Source organism: Pipistrellus hanaki, assembly GCF_964339955.1.
Source record: "Pipistrellus hanaki genome assembly, chromosome: 12".
Taxonomy (NCBI): Eukaryota; Metazoa; Chordata; class Mammalia; order Chiroptera; family Vespertilionidae; genus Pipistrellus; species Pipistrellus hanaki.
In genome coordinates this window covers 32,941,100-32,959,432 of record NC_140514.1, presented here as the reverse complement: position 1 = coordinate 32,959,432, position 18,333 = coordinate 32,941,100, and the positions used below count along the sequence as shown (strand labels likewise).

Below are 18,333 nucleotides of genomic sequence, written 5' to 3'. Positions count from 1 at the left end.
GTATAAAAACTATACTAATATTTAATATAGTTTCCTTTAATTTGTAAGTTTACTTCATATAGCATTTGGCCCAAAGACAATCATTATTTTTGTCTTTGTTTTTATAGGCTTGCAGATCAGATGAGAATGTTGAATTTTCCTCAGTGGTTTGATCTACTAAAGGATATTTTCTTTAAGTTTACAGTTTTCCTACAGAGAGTTAAGGTAAGCTTATATGATTATCAGTTTATCCAAAATTTCCCTAAAATTAAGTCAACTTTATAGATTTATAAATATATATAGAATCACAATTTCTTTGTTTTAATAATTTTTCTAAGGCCTGTTTTTAAATAAGATTTGAAGTGTTGCAGAATATTTTGGTACCTTTTATAATTTGGATTATTAGATATTAAAAGAAATAAGCTTGCTTGGCATTAAATTTATACAATAATATTTTCTGATTCTGTGAGACTTGAATTTCTCTAGATTATCTAGAGGACCAATATTATATAACATACAAAAATCTATCCTAAACCACTTAATTTTTCTAAAAATTTAGTGTTGATGGAAGTTTAAAACATCCTTCATATTTAAATTGCTTTATTAATGTCCTTTATTGCAAGTTTTTATTTCATTTTTCAATCTGGAATCCAATTAAGGTTCATGTATTACATTTAATTACTTTGTCTCTTTAGTCAAACCACTTACTTTTAGGCCATTAAATATAAGGAAAAGAATACATACCGCACAACGTTTTTGAGAAGAAAAGATGTCACATGCTCTAATACATTTTGTTTGGGATTGTGTTTTAATAAGAGAAAGCTATTAGGAATTACTGAGTATAGTAGGCTATTTATGAAATGAGATATTTTTTAAATTATCATATGTCAGTATTATGTTGTATGTACTAGTTAACATTCCTGACATCTCCTGAGTATCATGTTAACAGTCTTCGGGACTTAGGGAATTACCTATGACATGACTTTCCATTGCTGACATTTGAGTAATGCTAAGTCATATGCATAAGCTCTCCAATTAGAGTGGGAAAAGTTTAATAAAACTTTATTTACTATATCTAATTTAGACTCCTACCAAAATGTTGATTCCACCTATTGACAGAGATAGGAAAACTGTGTCTGTGGATTGATCAATAACTAGGTCACTTTTCCTCATATTCCCACCACGACATCCTCACTTCTGTTATTGCATATCTGGATATAGAGGATTTTCACATTGCATAGAATTGGCATTCTCACTAACATCCTTGAAAATCTCACCAAATCCCTTGACTGTCTCATGAAGATTCTTGAGTAACCTTATAACCGTGGTTTTGAACTCTATATCCAGTAGTTTGCTTTCTTCCATTTCTTTCATTTGTGACATGTTTCTTTGTCTCCACATTTTGGCTGGTTCCCTGTATTTGTTTCTGTGAATTGGTAGAGCTGCAATGTCTCCTTGAGTTGGTACAGTGGCCTTGTGTAGTAGATGTCTTGCAGGGCCTAGTGGCTTAGCCTCCACACTCACCTGAGCTGGGCACACTAGGTTGCCCCCCTTTGTGGGCTGTGTCTCAGTCTTGTTGTAGTAGTTGAGACTTGATTGCTGTTGGTGTCACTGGGAGGAATTGACCTCTAGGCCAATTGGCTGGGAAGACCAGCTTCAACTACAGTGGGAGAACTGCTGTGCAGAGATACCCTTATAGAGTAGGACTTGTTTCAGTGGGCTTTGGTGCTCATTGAATCTGCCACATGAGTGTGTCACTCATAGTGTGTAGAGGACCACTGGGTGCACTGGCTCTTGATCCAAGGAGGTGCAAAGTCAGGAGCTAGAGAGAGATCTGCAGATTCCTCCTATATGTATCGGGCTTGAAAGTGCCCAGGCAAGGTTTAGCTGTAAAGCAAGGCAGGCTGGTACTAGTGCTGGGTCTGCTAGATTTGGGGCTCCCTGACCCAGCTACAGCTTGTTTGAGAGATTTTAGCAAAGTCTGAAGCCTGAGCAAGGACAGGCCATTCATATGCAAAAGCTGCTGCAAAGAGCATGGGTGGGGTTGCAGATTGGATGGGGTGGGGTCTCAGGGAATCACTACATTGGAGCAAACAGAAATGCCTGCCAATCAGCCCTGCAAAAGGGGAGGTCCCAGCATAGGAATAATGACCCCTGTGAACACCTCCATCTAGGAGAAACCCACTCCCCAGTGCCTTGATGCCAAACAATCCAGTTCCTACTCATATGTGTCTGGTGCCCCAGGGCCTTGTGTTGACAGTAGAGCTCAGAGAAATCGGGATCTTGTAAGTTCAGGTTATGTGCTGGCCTTTTAAGAGGAACATCTGGGTCTCCAGCAGCCTCCATGTCACTCAGCCACAATCTCTGCTGGTTTTCACAGCCCTTAGTTATGGGACTTCATTGCCCAGCTGTGGGAGCTTGAGTTGGGGTCTGATATGGGGATGAGACCCCTTGCTCCCCACGGGGGCCTCTACAGAGAGCATTTCCCTCCCAATTAAAAAAAAAAATCTGCACACGTGGGTGCCAATTCAGCCTGGTTAGTGCCTCTGCCCCTCCTTCCAGTCTCAACATGTTTTCTTCACTTCTCTAGTTGTAGGACTTCTATTCATCCAGCTTTCAGATGGTTCTGGATGATGGTTGTTCTATATTTTAGTTTAAAAAAATTTTTTTAAATATACTTTATTGATTTTTTACAGAGAGGAAGGGAAAGGGATAGAGAAACACTGATGAGAGAGAAACATTGATCAGCTGCCTCCTACACACCTCCCACTGGAGATGTGCCCACAACCAAGGTACATGCCCTTGACCGGAATTGAACCTGGGACTCTTCAGTCTGCAGGCCGATGTTTGATCCACTGAGCCAAACCGGTCAGGGCTATTTTAGTTGAAATTTGATGTGATTGTTGGAGGCAACGAGTAAGGTGTTTACCTATACTGCTATCTTGGTTCTCCCGTAAGCATTTTTAATTGTACAGTTTAGTGGCATTCACATTGTTTTGCTACTATCACCACCATCAATCTATAAAACTTTTCATCTAAAAAAACTGAAACTCTATAGCTATTAAAACAATAACTTGCCTGGCCATTGTGGGTCAGTGGTTGAGTGTCGATCTATGAGCCAGGAGGTCGTGGTTCTACTCCAGGTCAGGCACATACCTGGGATGTGGGCTTCATTCCCATAGAGGGCATGCAGCAGGCAGCCAATCAATGATTCTCTCTCATCATTGATGTTTCTATTTCTCTTCCTTTTTCTCTCTGAAATCAATAAAAACATATCCTATATAATAAAAGCATAATATGCTAAGTATCCAACCAATTGGTCAACTATTTGACCGCTTGACCAGTTACTATGACATGCACTGACCACCAGGGGGCAGATGCTTCAAACAGTAGGTTAGCTTACTCCTGGGTCCCTCCGGTCAGGACTGGGCCAGAGGGCTGGACATGCCTTGGAATCATCCCACAGTCCCTCCCAGGCTGGCTGGCCCCCATTGACCCCAATCAGGACTGGGTGAGATGACCCCGATCAGCCCCCATCTCTGGCCAGGCCAAGGTACCCCACCCATACATGAATTCATGCACTGGGCCTTTAGTTAAAAAATAAAATAAAATAAACAATTACTTCCCTCTTTCTCCTTTTATCTCCTGGCAACCACCATTTACTTTCTGCCTCTCTGAGTTTGACTGCTATTGGTACCTCATATAAGTGTAATTATATAGTTTTTTGTTGTTAATCCTCACATTAGGATATTTTTTATTGCTTTTCAGAGAGAGTGGAAGGGAGGGAGAGAGAGAGAGAAAGACATCGATATGAGAGAGACGACACATCAACTGGTTGCTTCTCATATGTTCCCAACCGGGGGGGTAGAGACTGAGCCCACAACCTAGATATGTGTCCTTACTGGGAATTGAACCTGCAACCCTTTGGTGCAGGAGCCGACGCTCCAGCCACTGAGCCACATCGGCCAGGGCTAAGTATACAGTATTTGTCCTTTTGAGATTGGTTTGTTTCATTTAGCTTAATGTTCTCAAGGTTCATTCATTGTGGCATGTGTCAAAATTTCTTTCATTTCTAAGGTAAAGTAACATCCCATTAGACTAGTGTGTGTGTGTGTGTGTGTGTGTGTGTGTGTGTATATATATATATATATATATATATATATATATATATATATATATATATATTTTACACATTTGGTTCATTCCTTCTGTCAGTGGACACTTGAGTTGCTTCCACCTTTTGCTATTGTGAATAATGCTTCACAATATGAACAAATATCTCATAGCTGCTTTCAGTTCTTTTGGTATATGTTCAGAAGTGGAATTGTTAGATCATATGACAATTCTGTTTGTGATTTTTCGAGGAACTTCATGCTGTTTTTCATAATAGCTGCAGTTTTATATTCCCACCAGTAGTGCATGACAATTTTAATTTCTCCACATTTTTGCCAACACTTGTTGCTTTTTTTTTTTTAATAGTAGACATCACAATGGGTGTAAGGTTGTACTTCATTTTCGTTTGATTTTCATTTTTCTAATGATTGAGTGATGTTGATCTTTTTATGTGCTTATTGCCATTTTTAATTCCTCCTCCTCCTCCTCCTCCTCCTCCTCCTCCTCCTCCTCCTCCTCCTCCTCCTCCTTTTTTTTTTTTCCTTCTCCTCCTCTTCTTCCTCTGTTTTGTTTCTCTGTATTTTTATCAGTTTGTCTTCTATGCATCTTTAGCTTTAAGCTCAGGCCTGGATGGTTCCAAGTGCTGATTGCATGAGCTTAGACCTTTAAATCCTATCTTTGAAGACCTGAAGTTGGAGTCTTTCTCTAGAACCATGTAGATCTTAAAAAAGGAATCAGTAGTTTTTAGAAAGGGGGCAACAAATTATGAGAATGCCACCATGAATATTAAAGTAGACAAGTAGTCCCTTATTTCTTAATAGTTCATAAAGACTAAAAAAGTTAAATATATAATGATAAAAGTTGTATTTTTAAAACTGGGTAATGGAATGGAGTTGCTGGAAGGAGAGTCAGAGAAGGCCTCTTTGAGGAACTAACTTTTTCAAGAACCTGAGTGATGAGAGGAAACACTTATGCAGAGGTCAAGGTGAAGAGCATCCCAAGCAGAGGAAACAACATAGGGCCTTGATATGGGAACAATAGAAGTTGGACGAGTAAAAAGAGAACCAGAATGTCTGCATAGTGATGAGTGAATGAAAACAGGCATGAGATGAGGAGAGAGAAATGGATCTAAGGTTAGGCATGGTAAGGAATATGGCTTTTTTCTTTTAAGCAAGCACAACAACAAATATGATTTCTTATAGGCAGGTTATGTTTAGTGTAACCTAGCTAAGAGGTTAGAGAAATCTGCAATATATTTATGGATATTTTAATTCACAAAATCAACTAAACTACAGAAGTTTACTTAAGCTTTAGGGTACCCATTTCTCTTGAGCAGTTCTTTTTCACAAGTCACCTTTACAGTGTTATATACATGACATTGACTCATTTATGAAATGTTCAAAAGTACATACACAGAATTTACTTTTAGGAACTTTAGGTGCAAGACATTTTAAATCCTTTAAAAATGTATCCTGTTTTCTTGTAGGCAACGTTAAATGTCATTCACACTGTTGTTCTCTCAGTTCTTGACAAAAACCAAAGAACTAGAGAATTGGAGGAGATTTCACAACAGAAGAATGCTGCAAAGGATAATTCCCTGGACACAGAGGTGGCTTATTTAATCCAGGAAGGCATATTTGTAAGTGATGCATTCAGTGAGAATGAATTAACACCTATAACAATTGACACTACCTCTCAAAGAAATGCATCTCCAAATAGTGAGCCCTGCAGCAGTGATTCAGTATCTGAACCAGAATGTACTACTGATTCTTCATCCAGTAAAGAGCAGACATCATCATCAGCTACTCCAGGAGGTGTGGACATTATGTGAGTATGGTGACTGCTGCCAACTAACAAGATTTTGAATCATCTTATTAATAGTTTTAGTAGGTTGATTATTCAGTTTATTGAAAAACAATGTAAACTTTGGTCTTGGAATTTCTTTTAAAAAAATCAATTTTATGAAACATATTTTGGAAATGTATGGAAGGTAGTTAGGAGATGAGCTTTGGAAGTAATCGAGAATTCCAGAGTTTTAAGGCTAGAAAGGAATCATTTAAGTAAATGCCTTCATTTCAAAGAGTTTAAATGACTTAAAGTCAGTAGTGACAGAACTTGTCCTGAAACTCAGATCAGTATTACCTAGTTTTCTTTTCTTCTATGTCACTTTGTATTTTGTATGTAGTGAAAATCTTTTTGATTTACAGCTTTTGATTTTTCAAAGACATGAATTTCCAAGTGGATCATATTGTCCTGTGGTTGATCTCTCTTCCTTACTCCCACCCTCCCCTACCTTCCCTCTGAGGTTTGATGGACTGATCATGCTTCTCTGTCTCTGGATGTTTTTGTTTATTAGTTTATTTTGTTCATTATATTCCATAAATGAGTGAGATCATGTGATATTTATCTTTCTCCAACTGGCTTATTTCGCTTAGCATAATGCTCTCCAGCTCCATCCATGCTGTTGCAAATGGTAAGAGTTCCTTCTTTTTTACAGCAGCATAGCATCGCATTGTGTAAATGTACCACAGTTTTTTAATTCACTCATTTGCTGATGGGCACGTAGGCTGTTTCCAAATCTTAGCTATTGTAAATTGTGCTGCTATGAACAGGGGGTGCATATATCCTTTCTGATTGGTGTTTCTGGTTTCTTGGAATATATTCCTAGAAGTGGAATTATTGGGTCAAATGGGAGTCCCATTTTTAATTTTTTGAGGAAACTCCATACTGTTCTCCACAGTGGCTGCACCAGTCTGCACTCCCACCAGTAGTGCACTAGGGTTTCTTTTTCTCCACATCCTCACCAGCACTTGTCGTTTGTTGATTTGTTGAGGATAGCCGTTCTGACAGGTGTAAGATGGTACCTCATTGTCATTTTGATTTGCATCTCTCAGATGATTAGTGACTTTGAGCATGTTTTCATATATCCTCTTTCAAAAAGTGTCTATTTAGGAAGTTTGCCCCTTTTTTTGATTGGATTGTTTATCTTCCTTTTGTTAAGTTGTATGAGTTCCCTGTAAATTTTGGAGATTAAACCCTTATCGGTTATAACATTGGCAAATATGTTCTCCCATGCAGTGGGCTTTCTTGTTGTTTTGTTGATGGTTTTTTTTTTGCTGTCTAGAAGCTTTTTATTTTGGTGTAGTCCATTTATTTTCTCCTTAGTGTCCATTGTCCTAGGAGCTATATCGGTAAAGATATTGCTATGACATGTCTGATATTTTGCTGCCTCTGGATTCTTCCAAGACTTACATGATTTCCCATTTTACATTTAAGGCCTTTATCCATTTTTAGTTTATTTTTTTGAATGGTATAAGTTGGTGGTCTAGTTTCATTTCTTTTGCATGTATCTGTCCAATTTTCCCAACACCATTTATTGAAGAGACTGTCTTGACTCCATTTCTCTGTCATGCTCTTGCCTCCTTTGTCAAATATTAATTGAGCAAAAAAGGCTTGGGTTGATTTCTGGGTTCTCTTTTCTGTTCCATTGGTCTATATGTCTGTTTTTGTCCAGAACCAGGCAGTTTGAGAACAATGGCTTTGTAAAATACTAGTAGCTTGATATCTGGTATTGTGATCCCTCCAACTTTGTTCTTCTTTCTCAGGATTGCTGTGGCTATTTGGGGTCCTTTTTTATTCCAGGTGAATTTTTGAAGAGTTTGTTCTAGGTCTATGAAATATGCCATTGGTATTTTAATGAGGATTTCATTGAATCTAGAGATTGCTTTGGGTAGTATGGACATTTTAATGATGTTGATTCTACCAATCCATGGGCACAGTATATTTTTCCACTTCTTTTTTTTTTTTCTATCTTTTTTTTTTTCCAACATCCTGTAGTTTTCAGAGTACAGGTCTTTTACCTCCTTAGTTAAGTTTATTCCTAGGTATCTTAATTTTTTTGGTGCAATGGTAAATGGGATTATTTTTTAATCTCTCTTTCTATAACTTCACTATTGATGTATAAAAAAAGTCATAGATTTCTGGGCATTAATTTTATATCCTGCTACATTGCCAGGATATAAATTCATGTATTAAATCTAGTAGTTTTTTGATGGAGTCTTTAGGGTTTTCTATGTATAATATCATATCATCTGTGAATAATGACAGTTTTTTCTTTTCCATTTTGGATTCCTTTTATTTTTTTCTTCTTATCTAATCGCTGTGGCTAGCACTTCAGTACTACCAGTATTTGTCCTTTTGTGTCTGGCTTATTTCACATAGCATAATGTTTTCAAAGTTCAACCATGTTGTAGCATGTGTCAGAATTTACTTTTTTCAGTGCTGAACACTGTTCTATTCTATGCATAGGCAATGAATGTTTATCCATTCATCTATCACTGGATTCCTGGGTTGCTCCCATCTTGTGGCTATTGTTGTTGGTGCTATTACTTGAACATGGGTGTGCAAAAACTCTTTGAGATACTGCTTTCACTTCTTTTGCATATATACCCAGAAACACTTGTGAAGCTTTCCCCATATTAACATAAAAAAGAATCCAATTAGCCTTAAAACTAAAAATCATTTTAAAAAGCAAAATTACTAATAATTAAATAAATGACTTAAAAACACACAAACTTTCGGATTTGTGAATTGTCATCCTACTTTTTAAAGATATAAGTTGTTTTTCATTTGATCTCTTTTTATATCTTTGTGACTTGGTAGCATATTGTCAAGAGTTCCAAATTATTTATCATTCTGTGGTTATATAGTGACTAATTTTAGAAATTCTTCAGAAAATAACATTTTATTTTAATAATAAACTTGAACTTTGAAATTTAAGCAGTTTGTAGGAGCTGGTATTGAAATAGTACTGAACCATCTATGTAAAAGTAAGTGTTGGAGTAGAGGCAGTTTAGCACATTAGAAATAAAATTACACTAATTCTGGATTCTGGTCTCATCCTCTTCATCTTTATAATTTTGGGTAGGTCACTTTAAACCTTTAGAGATTCAGTGTCCTCATCTATAAAGAAGATATTTACCTACCTGCCTCAGAATGTGAGAACCAAACAAATTACTATTTGTGAGAGTACTTTAAGAATATTAACCCCTCTATCATTTTAGAACATTAGTAAATACATTTAGTGATATTATAATTTTGAAGGATAGCAGTAAATCACTTCCATTAATACCTTATTTAACCCAGTTAGAGTAGTGGTTTTCCTCAAAAATTAATATACATCAAAGCCTCTTTATATCTTTGAAAATTATTTTAATTCAACTGAAAGAAAGAAAATGATGTTAAGGCACTAACTTGATTTATATAAACTGAATTGTTGCCATGGAATCAGTGATCTTTACATATACCAGGGGAAAATGTATAAAAATTAAAAGTGATACATTTCCTTCTCTAAACTGGAAAAAGATACATAACCTCTTGTAAATATTTCTGTTCAATTTTAAGTTCACCGAGGGCAGTGATCTATTATTTTCCCTACATTGCCAAGCATTTATACACAGTAAATACTCAGGAGATGTTAGTTCAGTTAAACTGAATGTTAACATTCATATTATAAGTAAAAAGAGAGCTTGTTTGTCATTAAATAACATTTCTTCCTCCTTTCCTCCTTCCACCGTGTTATCTTAAATACCTGTGCACAACCTATTAGAGCAACCACTTTATACCCAAGTAGAGGGGTTTTTTTTGTTGTAATTTTTGCAAAGTTTCCAACCAGAGTCTGAACTTAACTATTAAAAATATTAGTAGAAAGAGAAAATTATTCTTATATAAGATTCGGGAAAAATATATTTGTATTGTCTTGACTTGTTTAAGTGATAGATCCTTCACCACGCCAAAAAAAATAAAAAGTTTTTGGCACATCACAATTTTTCCTAAAATGAGAACTTTATTGCATTTTGTTTTTTATTTGTATGTCACCTATGTAGAACAATGTGTTCACAACTTTCCCTGACTTAGAATCTATTTTTTATCATTTTCAGGGTGAATGAAGACATGAAATTAACTGACTTAGAACTAGGAAAGCTGGTAAATAATATCCAGGAGTTATTGTATAGTGCCTCAGACATATGCCATGACCGAGCTGTCAAATTTCTCATGTCAAGAGCAAAGGTTAGTTGTTTTGATAAACCTTTAGATATTTTATATATAGTGTAATTATTTTAAAAATCTGAAATCATATCCCTGTTTATGTCCCTATGTTCCCCATAATGCATATTATATTTTTAACTCTTAGTAAGATTAATTATTAAGAAGATGTTAAAATAATCCAAATAAGAGAAATAGGAAAGCGTATTCAAGTATTCTTTTCAAATAAATGATTTAATAAAAGACTTACTTTGAAATATTCCTTAATAATTAGTTTGAAATTAGTAATGCTAATTTGTACATGTGAGTGTAACTAGTCAAACAATATATTATTAAAATTAGTTAAACTTGAATATTGTGAAATCCTATAAAATAAAAGGCTAATATGCAAATTGTCCCATGACCAGGAGTTTGACAAGGGGGTGGGGCCAGCTGGCCAACCACCTGTGGTCCCTTCCCACAGCCAGCTCCACCCCCATTCAGAGGTGGGATTGGCTAGCCAATTGCCGCATCCCCTCCCCACGGCCAACCAGCCCAATCGACCTTGATCAGGGAGGTCTGGCCAGACCATACTCATACAAAAATTCGTGCGCTGGGCCTCTAGTTTTTATATAATATATAATAAAACCCTATTATGCAAATCGACCAATTGCTATGATGTGCACTGACCACTAGGGAACAGACACTCAATGCAGGAGTTGCCTCCTGGTCATCAGTATGCTCACACAGGTGGCACCACTCAGCCAGAAGCCAGGCTCACAGCTGGCGAGCAGAGTAGCAGTGGTAGGAGCCTCCCTCCTCCACTGCAGGCAGGTGGTAAGGAGCCAGGGATCCAAAACTGCCAGGGGAATTGGGCCTAATCCAGCAGGTGCACATACTCCGAGGGGTCTCAGACTGCGAGAGGGTGCAGGCCAGGCTGAGGGACCCCCCCGAAGTACACTATTTTTATGCACTAGGCTTCTAGTTTTTATATAATACTAGAGGCCCAATGCATGAAATTTGTGCACGGGAGTGTGTGTCCCTCAGCACAGCCTGCATCCTCTCCAATCTGGAATCCCTCGTAGGATATCTGACTGCCTTCTCACAATCCAGAACTGCTGGCTCCCAACTGCTCACCTGCCTGTATTCCTGATTGCCCCTAACCACTCCCCTGCCAGTCTGATTGATGCCTAACTACTTCCCAGCCAGCCTGATTGCCCCTAATTGCCCTCAATTGCAGGCCTGGTCACCCCTAACTACCTTCCTCTGCAGGCCTTGTTCCCCCCAACTGCTCTCCCCTGCAGACCTGAGTCTGTTACACACACACACACACACACACACACACACACACACACCCGCTCAACTGCCGTTCCCTGCAGGCCCGGTCACCCCCAACTTCCCTCCTCTGCTGGCCTGGCCACCCCTAACTGCCCTCCCCTGTAGGCTTGATCACCCTCCCAACTGCCCTCCCCTGCTAGCAATTTTGTGGGGGCCATCTTGTGTACACATGGGGGCAGCCATCTTGTGTTTGTTGGAGTGACGGTCTATTTATATATTACTCATTTATTAAATAGGATAGAGGCCTGGTGCATGGGTAGAGGCCAGCTGGTTTGCCCTGAAGGGTGTTCCAGATCAGGGTGGGGGTTCCTTGGGGCGTGGGGTGGCCTGGGTGAGGGGCCTGTGGTTGTTTGCAGGCTGGCCACACACCACCACCACCACCACCACCACCACCACCACCACCCCTCCCCCCCAGCGACCCAAACAGAGGCCCTGGTATCTGGGATTTATTTATCTTCTATAATTGAAACTTTGTAGCCGTGAGCAGAGGCCAGGGCCGACCAGAGTGGGCTGGAAGCTTGGCTTCCTCCATTGCTGGGGAAACCCAAGCCTCCTGCTCACTTTGTGGCCGCAGTCATCTTGGTTGGGTTAATTTGCATACTTGCTACTGATTGGCTGGTGGGTGTAGCAGAGATACAGTCAATTTGCATGTTTCTCTTATTAGTGTAGATTGTGAATTTATTTGAGATGCTGTATTTTAAATGGGTTGGGATAAAATTGAGACATCTTAAGCTTTTTACATTCAATTTTTGAGACTAAAGTATTAGAATCATTAAAATAATGATTTCAAAATAATTTTTTGAATTAATATATTAAATATAATAAAATAAAAACATTTGTCAAACTGACTGGTTTTGTAGCATATCCATATTTGTTGATATACTAACTGTCACGATTTTTGTGTTATCTTTAAATTTAGGATGGTTTTCTTGAGAAGCTAAATTCCACGGAATTCATAACACTTTCTAGGTTAATGGAAACATTCATTTTAGATACTGAACAGATCTGTGGAAGAAAAAGCATGTCATTACTTGGAGCACTTCAGAGCCAAGCTAATAAATTTGTAAACAGGTTTCATGAAGAGAGAAAAACTAAGCTCAGGTATCATTACTATATCTATTCTGTCCATTTTTTTCCTTTTTTTTTACAAAAACAATTATATTTAACAGAAGAAACTTAACTGATTGGCCAACCAAACTCCTGACACAGTTTTTCCTTTTTAATTAAAGGCATATTTGGAATCAAAATCACATTTTTTGGGGTTTTCAAAATGAAGTTAGAATGCTTATTCCTATTAAAATACTTATCAGGAAGATCCTTAATAGATTTCCTTTTTCTCACACTCAAAGTGAAGATAATTGTTTCATCACTCTTCTTGGTTAGGCTAAGACATATAAAAAGAGAAATATTTTCTGAAAGTATTTATACTATTTATGAATGATTTCAATTTACTAATGTGTTCAACACTTTTAAGTCTTATGTACTAACAATACAGCTAATAGTCATTGCTATTTAAAAACTCAGTGTCTTGTATTGCATGAAGCTCTACTTGAATTTAACTTATTTGTAGTTTTTATTATTAAAAGATATAACAAAAATTTTATGTATTTTCTCAGCTATTTTCAAACAAGAAAAATGGCGTTAAAATGTTATTAAGGTTTATCTTTCTTTTTACTTTTAAATAGCCTCCTCTTAGACAATGAGCGCTGGAAACAAGCTGATGTTCCTGCAGAATTTCAGGATCTTGTTGATTCTCTATCAGATGGAAAGATTGCCTTACCTGAAAAAAAGTCAGGGGGTATGTGAGTTTTTTCACACACTCTCTTCCAATTTTATATTGTTTGTTTATTTTGTAGGAATGCTTAATATTTCATTAATTGACAATACCTCCTTACAAGCCTAGAACTAATACTCCCAGTTTAGTTAGTAGTTGACTGGAAAAGTATCTGTGATGATTTATAGTTTAGATATTTATTGATGGGTAATCATATGTCAGACACTGTACCAGGTGCTTTTTTAAACTCTAGTTTTAAAACTCAATCTGTTATGAAGATACTAGAGGCCCGGTGCACAAAATTCGTGCAACGAGAGTGGGGGGGTGTCCCTCAGCCCAGCCTGAACCCTCTCCAATCCGGGACCTCATGGGGGCAATCGGACATCCCTCTCACAATCTGGGACTGCTGGCTCCTAACCACTCTCCTGCTTGCTTGCCTGATTGCCCTCTAACCACTCCCCTGCCAGCCTGATTGATGCCTCACTGCTCCCCTGCTGGCCTGATTACCTCCAACTACCCTCCCCTGCTGGCTTGATTGCCCCCAACTGCACTACCCTGCCAGCCTGATCTCCCACAACTGCCCTCTACTGCTGGCCATCTTGTGGTGGCCATCTTGTGATGACATGAAGGCAGCCATCTTATGGTGCCGTCGCATAAGGGCGTGATGTCACCTAGGCTTTTATTATATAGGGCTATTGTTAACATTGTTTAACATTGAGGAAATGAGGAAGCAATGAAGTTTTCAAGGGTTAAGAAATTTTGTATAAATGTGATGAGCTGGGATTTGAAACCAACATCCTATAATTTCATAGTTATGTTCTTTTTTTTTTTTTTAATCTTTATTGTTCAGATTATTACAGTTGCTTCTTCCCCGCCCCCCACTATAGCTCCCCTCAACCCATTTCACAGCCCTCCCGACCCCACCCCATACCCTTACCCCTCCCTGTCCTCATCCATAGGTGTATGATTTTTGTCCAGTCTCTTTCCACACCCCCCACACCCTTTCCTCCCCGAGGATTGTCAGTCTATTCTATTTCTACACCCCTGATTCTATTATATTCACCGGATTATTCTGTTCATCAGATTTTTTTATTCACTTGATTTTTAGATTCACTTGTTGATAGATATGTATTTGTTGTTCATAGTTTTTTTTATCTTTACCTTTTTCTTCTTCCTCTTCTTACAGAATACCTTCCAATATTTCATATAATACTGGTTTGGTGGTGATGAACTCCTTTAGCTTTTTCTTATCTGTGAAGCTCTTTATCTGACCTTCCATTCTGAATGATAGTTTTGCTGGGTAGAGTAATCTTTATTGTAGATTCTTGCTATTCATCACTTTGAATATTTCTTGCCACTCACATTTGGCCTGCATAGTTTTTGTTGAGAAATCCGATGACAGTCGTATGGGTGCTCCCTTGTAGGTAACTGTTTTTCTCTTGCTGCTTTTAATATTGTCTCTCTGTCATTTGCTCTTGGCATTTAAAAAAAAAAATTTTTTTTAAATATATCTTATTTTTTACAGAGAGGAAGAGAGAGGGATAGAGAGTCAGAAACATCGATGAGAGAGAAACATTGATCAGCTGCCTCCTGCACATCCTGCACTGAGGATGTGTCCACAACCAACATACATGCCCTTGACTGGAATCGAACCCGGTACTTCTCAGTCCGTAGGCCGATGCTCTATCCACTTAGCCAAACCGGTTTCAGCAGCATTTTAATTATGATGTGTCTTGGTGTGTTCCTCTTTGGATTCCTTTTGTTTGGGGTTCTCTGTGATTCCTCGACTTGTAAGTCTATTTCTTTCACAAGGTGGGGAAAGTTTTCTGTCATTATTCCTTCAAATAGGTTTTCAGTATCTTGCTCTTTTTCTTCTTCTGGCACCCCCGTAGTTCTGATGTTGGTACTCCTGAAGATGTCTCAGAAACTCCTTACACTATCTTCATATTTTTGATTTTTTTTTTTTTTTTTTTTGCTTTTCCAGTTGGGTGTTTTTTGCTTTGACTTGATTCTTGCATTCCTCTAGCGTGTTGTTATCCATGTTTAATTGATATAGATATTGAAACTCAAATACGTTAATTAATTGGCCTAAGGTCATGATTCCAGTAATTGGTGGTACTGGAACTCAAATCCAAATATCTTTGATTTCAAACTCAGTATATTATTTACTCTGTGCTAAATTGTTTACTGAGGTGTAGATATTTATTTTTAGAAATGAGGCAGTTTTAGGCTCTATATAGCAACTGTCTTATTCCATTTTTTTTCCTACTTTAAATTTTTCTACAATATTTTATCTTGTACCTATATCTTCCTTATTTATTTGCTTTACTCCCTAGTTACAGAGGAAAGGAAACCAGCTGAAGTTCTCATTGTCGAGGGACAACAGTATGCTGTTGTTGGGTGAGTGACACGTTTTTCTTTATTAGTTGAGTAAATTATTTTAAACATACGTCTTCTAGTTCCCACTTGATGTGAGTTGGAAATTTTAGATTAATAATTTAAAACCCTCCAAAGAGCCCTGGCCACGTAGCTCAGTTGGTTAATACACCAAAATTTCAGGTTCAATCCACAGTCATAGTATATACAAGAAGCAACCAATGAATGCATAAATAAGTGCAACAACAAATCGTTTCTCTCTCTCTCTCCCACCCTGCCTCTCTTCCTCCTCTCTCTTTCCATCAAATTAATGAAAGAAAATACTTGCAAATAATTTAAAGTTCTCTTTTCAACTTCTGATATATCCTGCTAATGAGCTATTGACTTTCTCATTTTTAAAGAATCTTTTGTGACTGTCAATGTAAAAAATTTCCAGGCCTATAGAGAATTTTTATAAGAGTTTATTTGAGCCAAACTGATGACATATGCCAGGAAGCAAGATCTCAAATGCTCTAGAGCAGTGGTTCTCAACCTTTCTAATGCTGTGACCCTTGAATACAGTTCCTCATGTTGTGGTGACCCCCAACCACAATAGTCTTAGGTGACCCACAGGTTGAGAACCACTGCTGTAGGGTCTAAGGCCTTCGGAAAACACAGATACTTACATTACAGTTCATAACATTAGCAGAATTACAGTTATGAAGTAGCAATGAAAATAATTTTATGGTTGGGGTCACCACAACATGAACTGTATTCAAGGGTTGCAGCATTAGAAAGGTTGAGAACCACTGCTCTAGAGCCATGGTCAGCAAACTTGGGCTCGAGAGCCACATGCGGCTCTTTGGCCCCTTGAGTGTGGCTCTTCCACAAAATACCATGGCCTGAGTGAGTCTATTTTGAAGAAGTGGCGTTAGAAGTTTAAGTTTAAAAAATTTGGCTCTCAAGAGAAATTTCAGTCATTGTACTATTGATATTTGGCTCTGTTGACTAATGAATTTGCCGACCACTGCTCTAGAGAATAACAGTTTTGCATCTTCTTTTATGTATTTGAAATTAAAGAGGAAGCAGAAGAAAGATCACATGGAGGTGGGAGAAACAAGGTGGGGATGGGATTATAGGACAATTAACAACATTATGTGCTCTCTTTAGTGTAGTTAGACTTATTTCAAAGGCTTATTAACCTTGATGTACAGAAACAATGGATGGGGCTTGCTCAATGCAAAGATAAATCTTTATTAAATTTATAGGCCTGGAGTGAGACCACCATAACCTGTCTAGATGGGAATTTATAATTAGATCACCTTGTGAGATTACTTTTCAGATCCCACCAGTGATCCGTGAGGTCTGAAAAGTTGACGACCACTGTTCCAAAGAACCCCCTTTTGTTTTTTTGTTTTGTTTTAAATATATTTTTATTGATTTCAGAGAGGGAGGCAGAGAGATAGAAACATCAATCATGAGAGAGAATCATTGATCGGCTGCCTCCTGCACGCCTACTGGGGATTAAGCCTACAACTTGAGCATGTGCCTTTGATTGGAATTGAACCCAGTACCCTTCAGTCTGCAGGCCAATGTTTTATGCACTGAGCCAAACCAGCTGCCCCTTTTGTTTTTTATTCATATGACTTACCAATAAACATCTTAGGAGTTAAGTTGTTCTTAGAAGCCACAGCTTCTCTTTGATCTCATTAAGAAAATCTGGACTAGGTTCCTGCCATTAATTCAACAGTTATGACTGAGGGTCTACTACATAATCAGAAACACTGGGTAATCTTTCTGTCAGTGTTTCTGAATTGGCCAAAAAATGGGATATCTGCTTTATAGAAGAGAATTAAGATGTCATACAGAGAGTTGTGCCCACAGCACAAAATGTAAGGAGGTATTCATTCTCAGTGTCATGCAAGTGCTGATCCTGCAATTACATGACTTTGAAATTGAGTGCCTCCTTAATTTTGCACCCTAGGAATTTCTCTCCCCAGCCCAATGAGTTCTTACCATGCTGTGCTTGTAGGTAAAACAATTAATTTAGCAGTTACCAAGATCATTGTTGATTTTTATGTTTTGACTGCCTACTGAATCATCTTTATTTTCTTACAGAACTGTATTGTTGTTGATAAGAATTATCCTGGAATATTGCCAGTGTGTGGATAATATCCCATCTGTTACTACTGACATGCTTACTCGTCTGTCAGATTTATTGAAGGTGGGTATGATTTTATTCTGTTATGGAAACATAGTTGGTAGAAGTAATTCTTTAGGTGTGACTTATCTTCCAACTCTAAGACATTTAAAGTTTAAGTTATCTTTAACACATTAATTTTATGACATTTTATTGTGATTAAATCACATGTAACTGGAAGAAGGCCACCTGCTTCTTTCTCACTCTACACTTAGTGATTCCTCATTACACCCATAGAGTTGTTAATGACATTGGAGACAGGAGATGATTTGTTCGTTAGGTGCTGAACATGACTGAGGCCACTTAGGTCAAAAAACCTGGACTGGTTTCAAATGTGCATGGAAGGAATTCACTGAACTTTACAAAATTCATCTCACTAAGGTTAGCGATTTTTCTTAAATCATTCTTTCAGAACCATTGATGTGAAATAAAAATGTAGTGATAATTTTATTCAGCTGTTTCATATTAACAGATATTTTTAACTGCTAACATGAAGAAAAGTTTTCATTTTTTTCAAATGTCTAATCTATCAATTAATTTGGTCCCAAAA

General features: G+C 37.7%; 1 protein-coding gene across 4 annotated transcripts in view; it reads left to right on the top strand.

Moving 5' to 3' along the window:
• VPS54 (VPS54 subunit of GARP complex) overlaps window positions 1-18,333 on the top strand; it is an 84,126-nt gene that overhangs the window by 54,186 nt on the left and 11,607 nt on the right. For 3 of the 4 annotated variants that reach the window (XM_084901062.1, XM_084901061.1, XM_084901063.1), the window contains 7 exons: window positions 108-204; window positions 5,579-5,919; window positions 10,032-10,161; window positions 12,374-12,555; window positions 13,140-13,252; window positions 15,565-15,628; window positions 17,702-17,807. In XM_084901062.1, the coding sequence (XP_084757188.1) occupies window positions 108-204; window positions 5,579-5,919; window positions 10,032-10,161; window positions 12,374-12,555; window positions 13,140-13,252; window positions 15,565-15,628; window positions 17,702-17,807 (1,033 nt within the window). Of the gene's footprint in view, window positions 1-107; window positions 205-5,578; window positions 5,920-10,031; window positions 10,162-12,373; window positions 12,556-13,139; window positions 13,253-15,564; window positions 15,629-17,701; window positions 17,808-18,063; window positions 18,165-18,333 lie in introns of all 4 variants that reach the window. The other variant, XR_014796519.1, reaches the window with a different exon arrangement.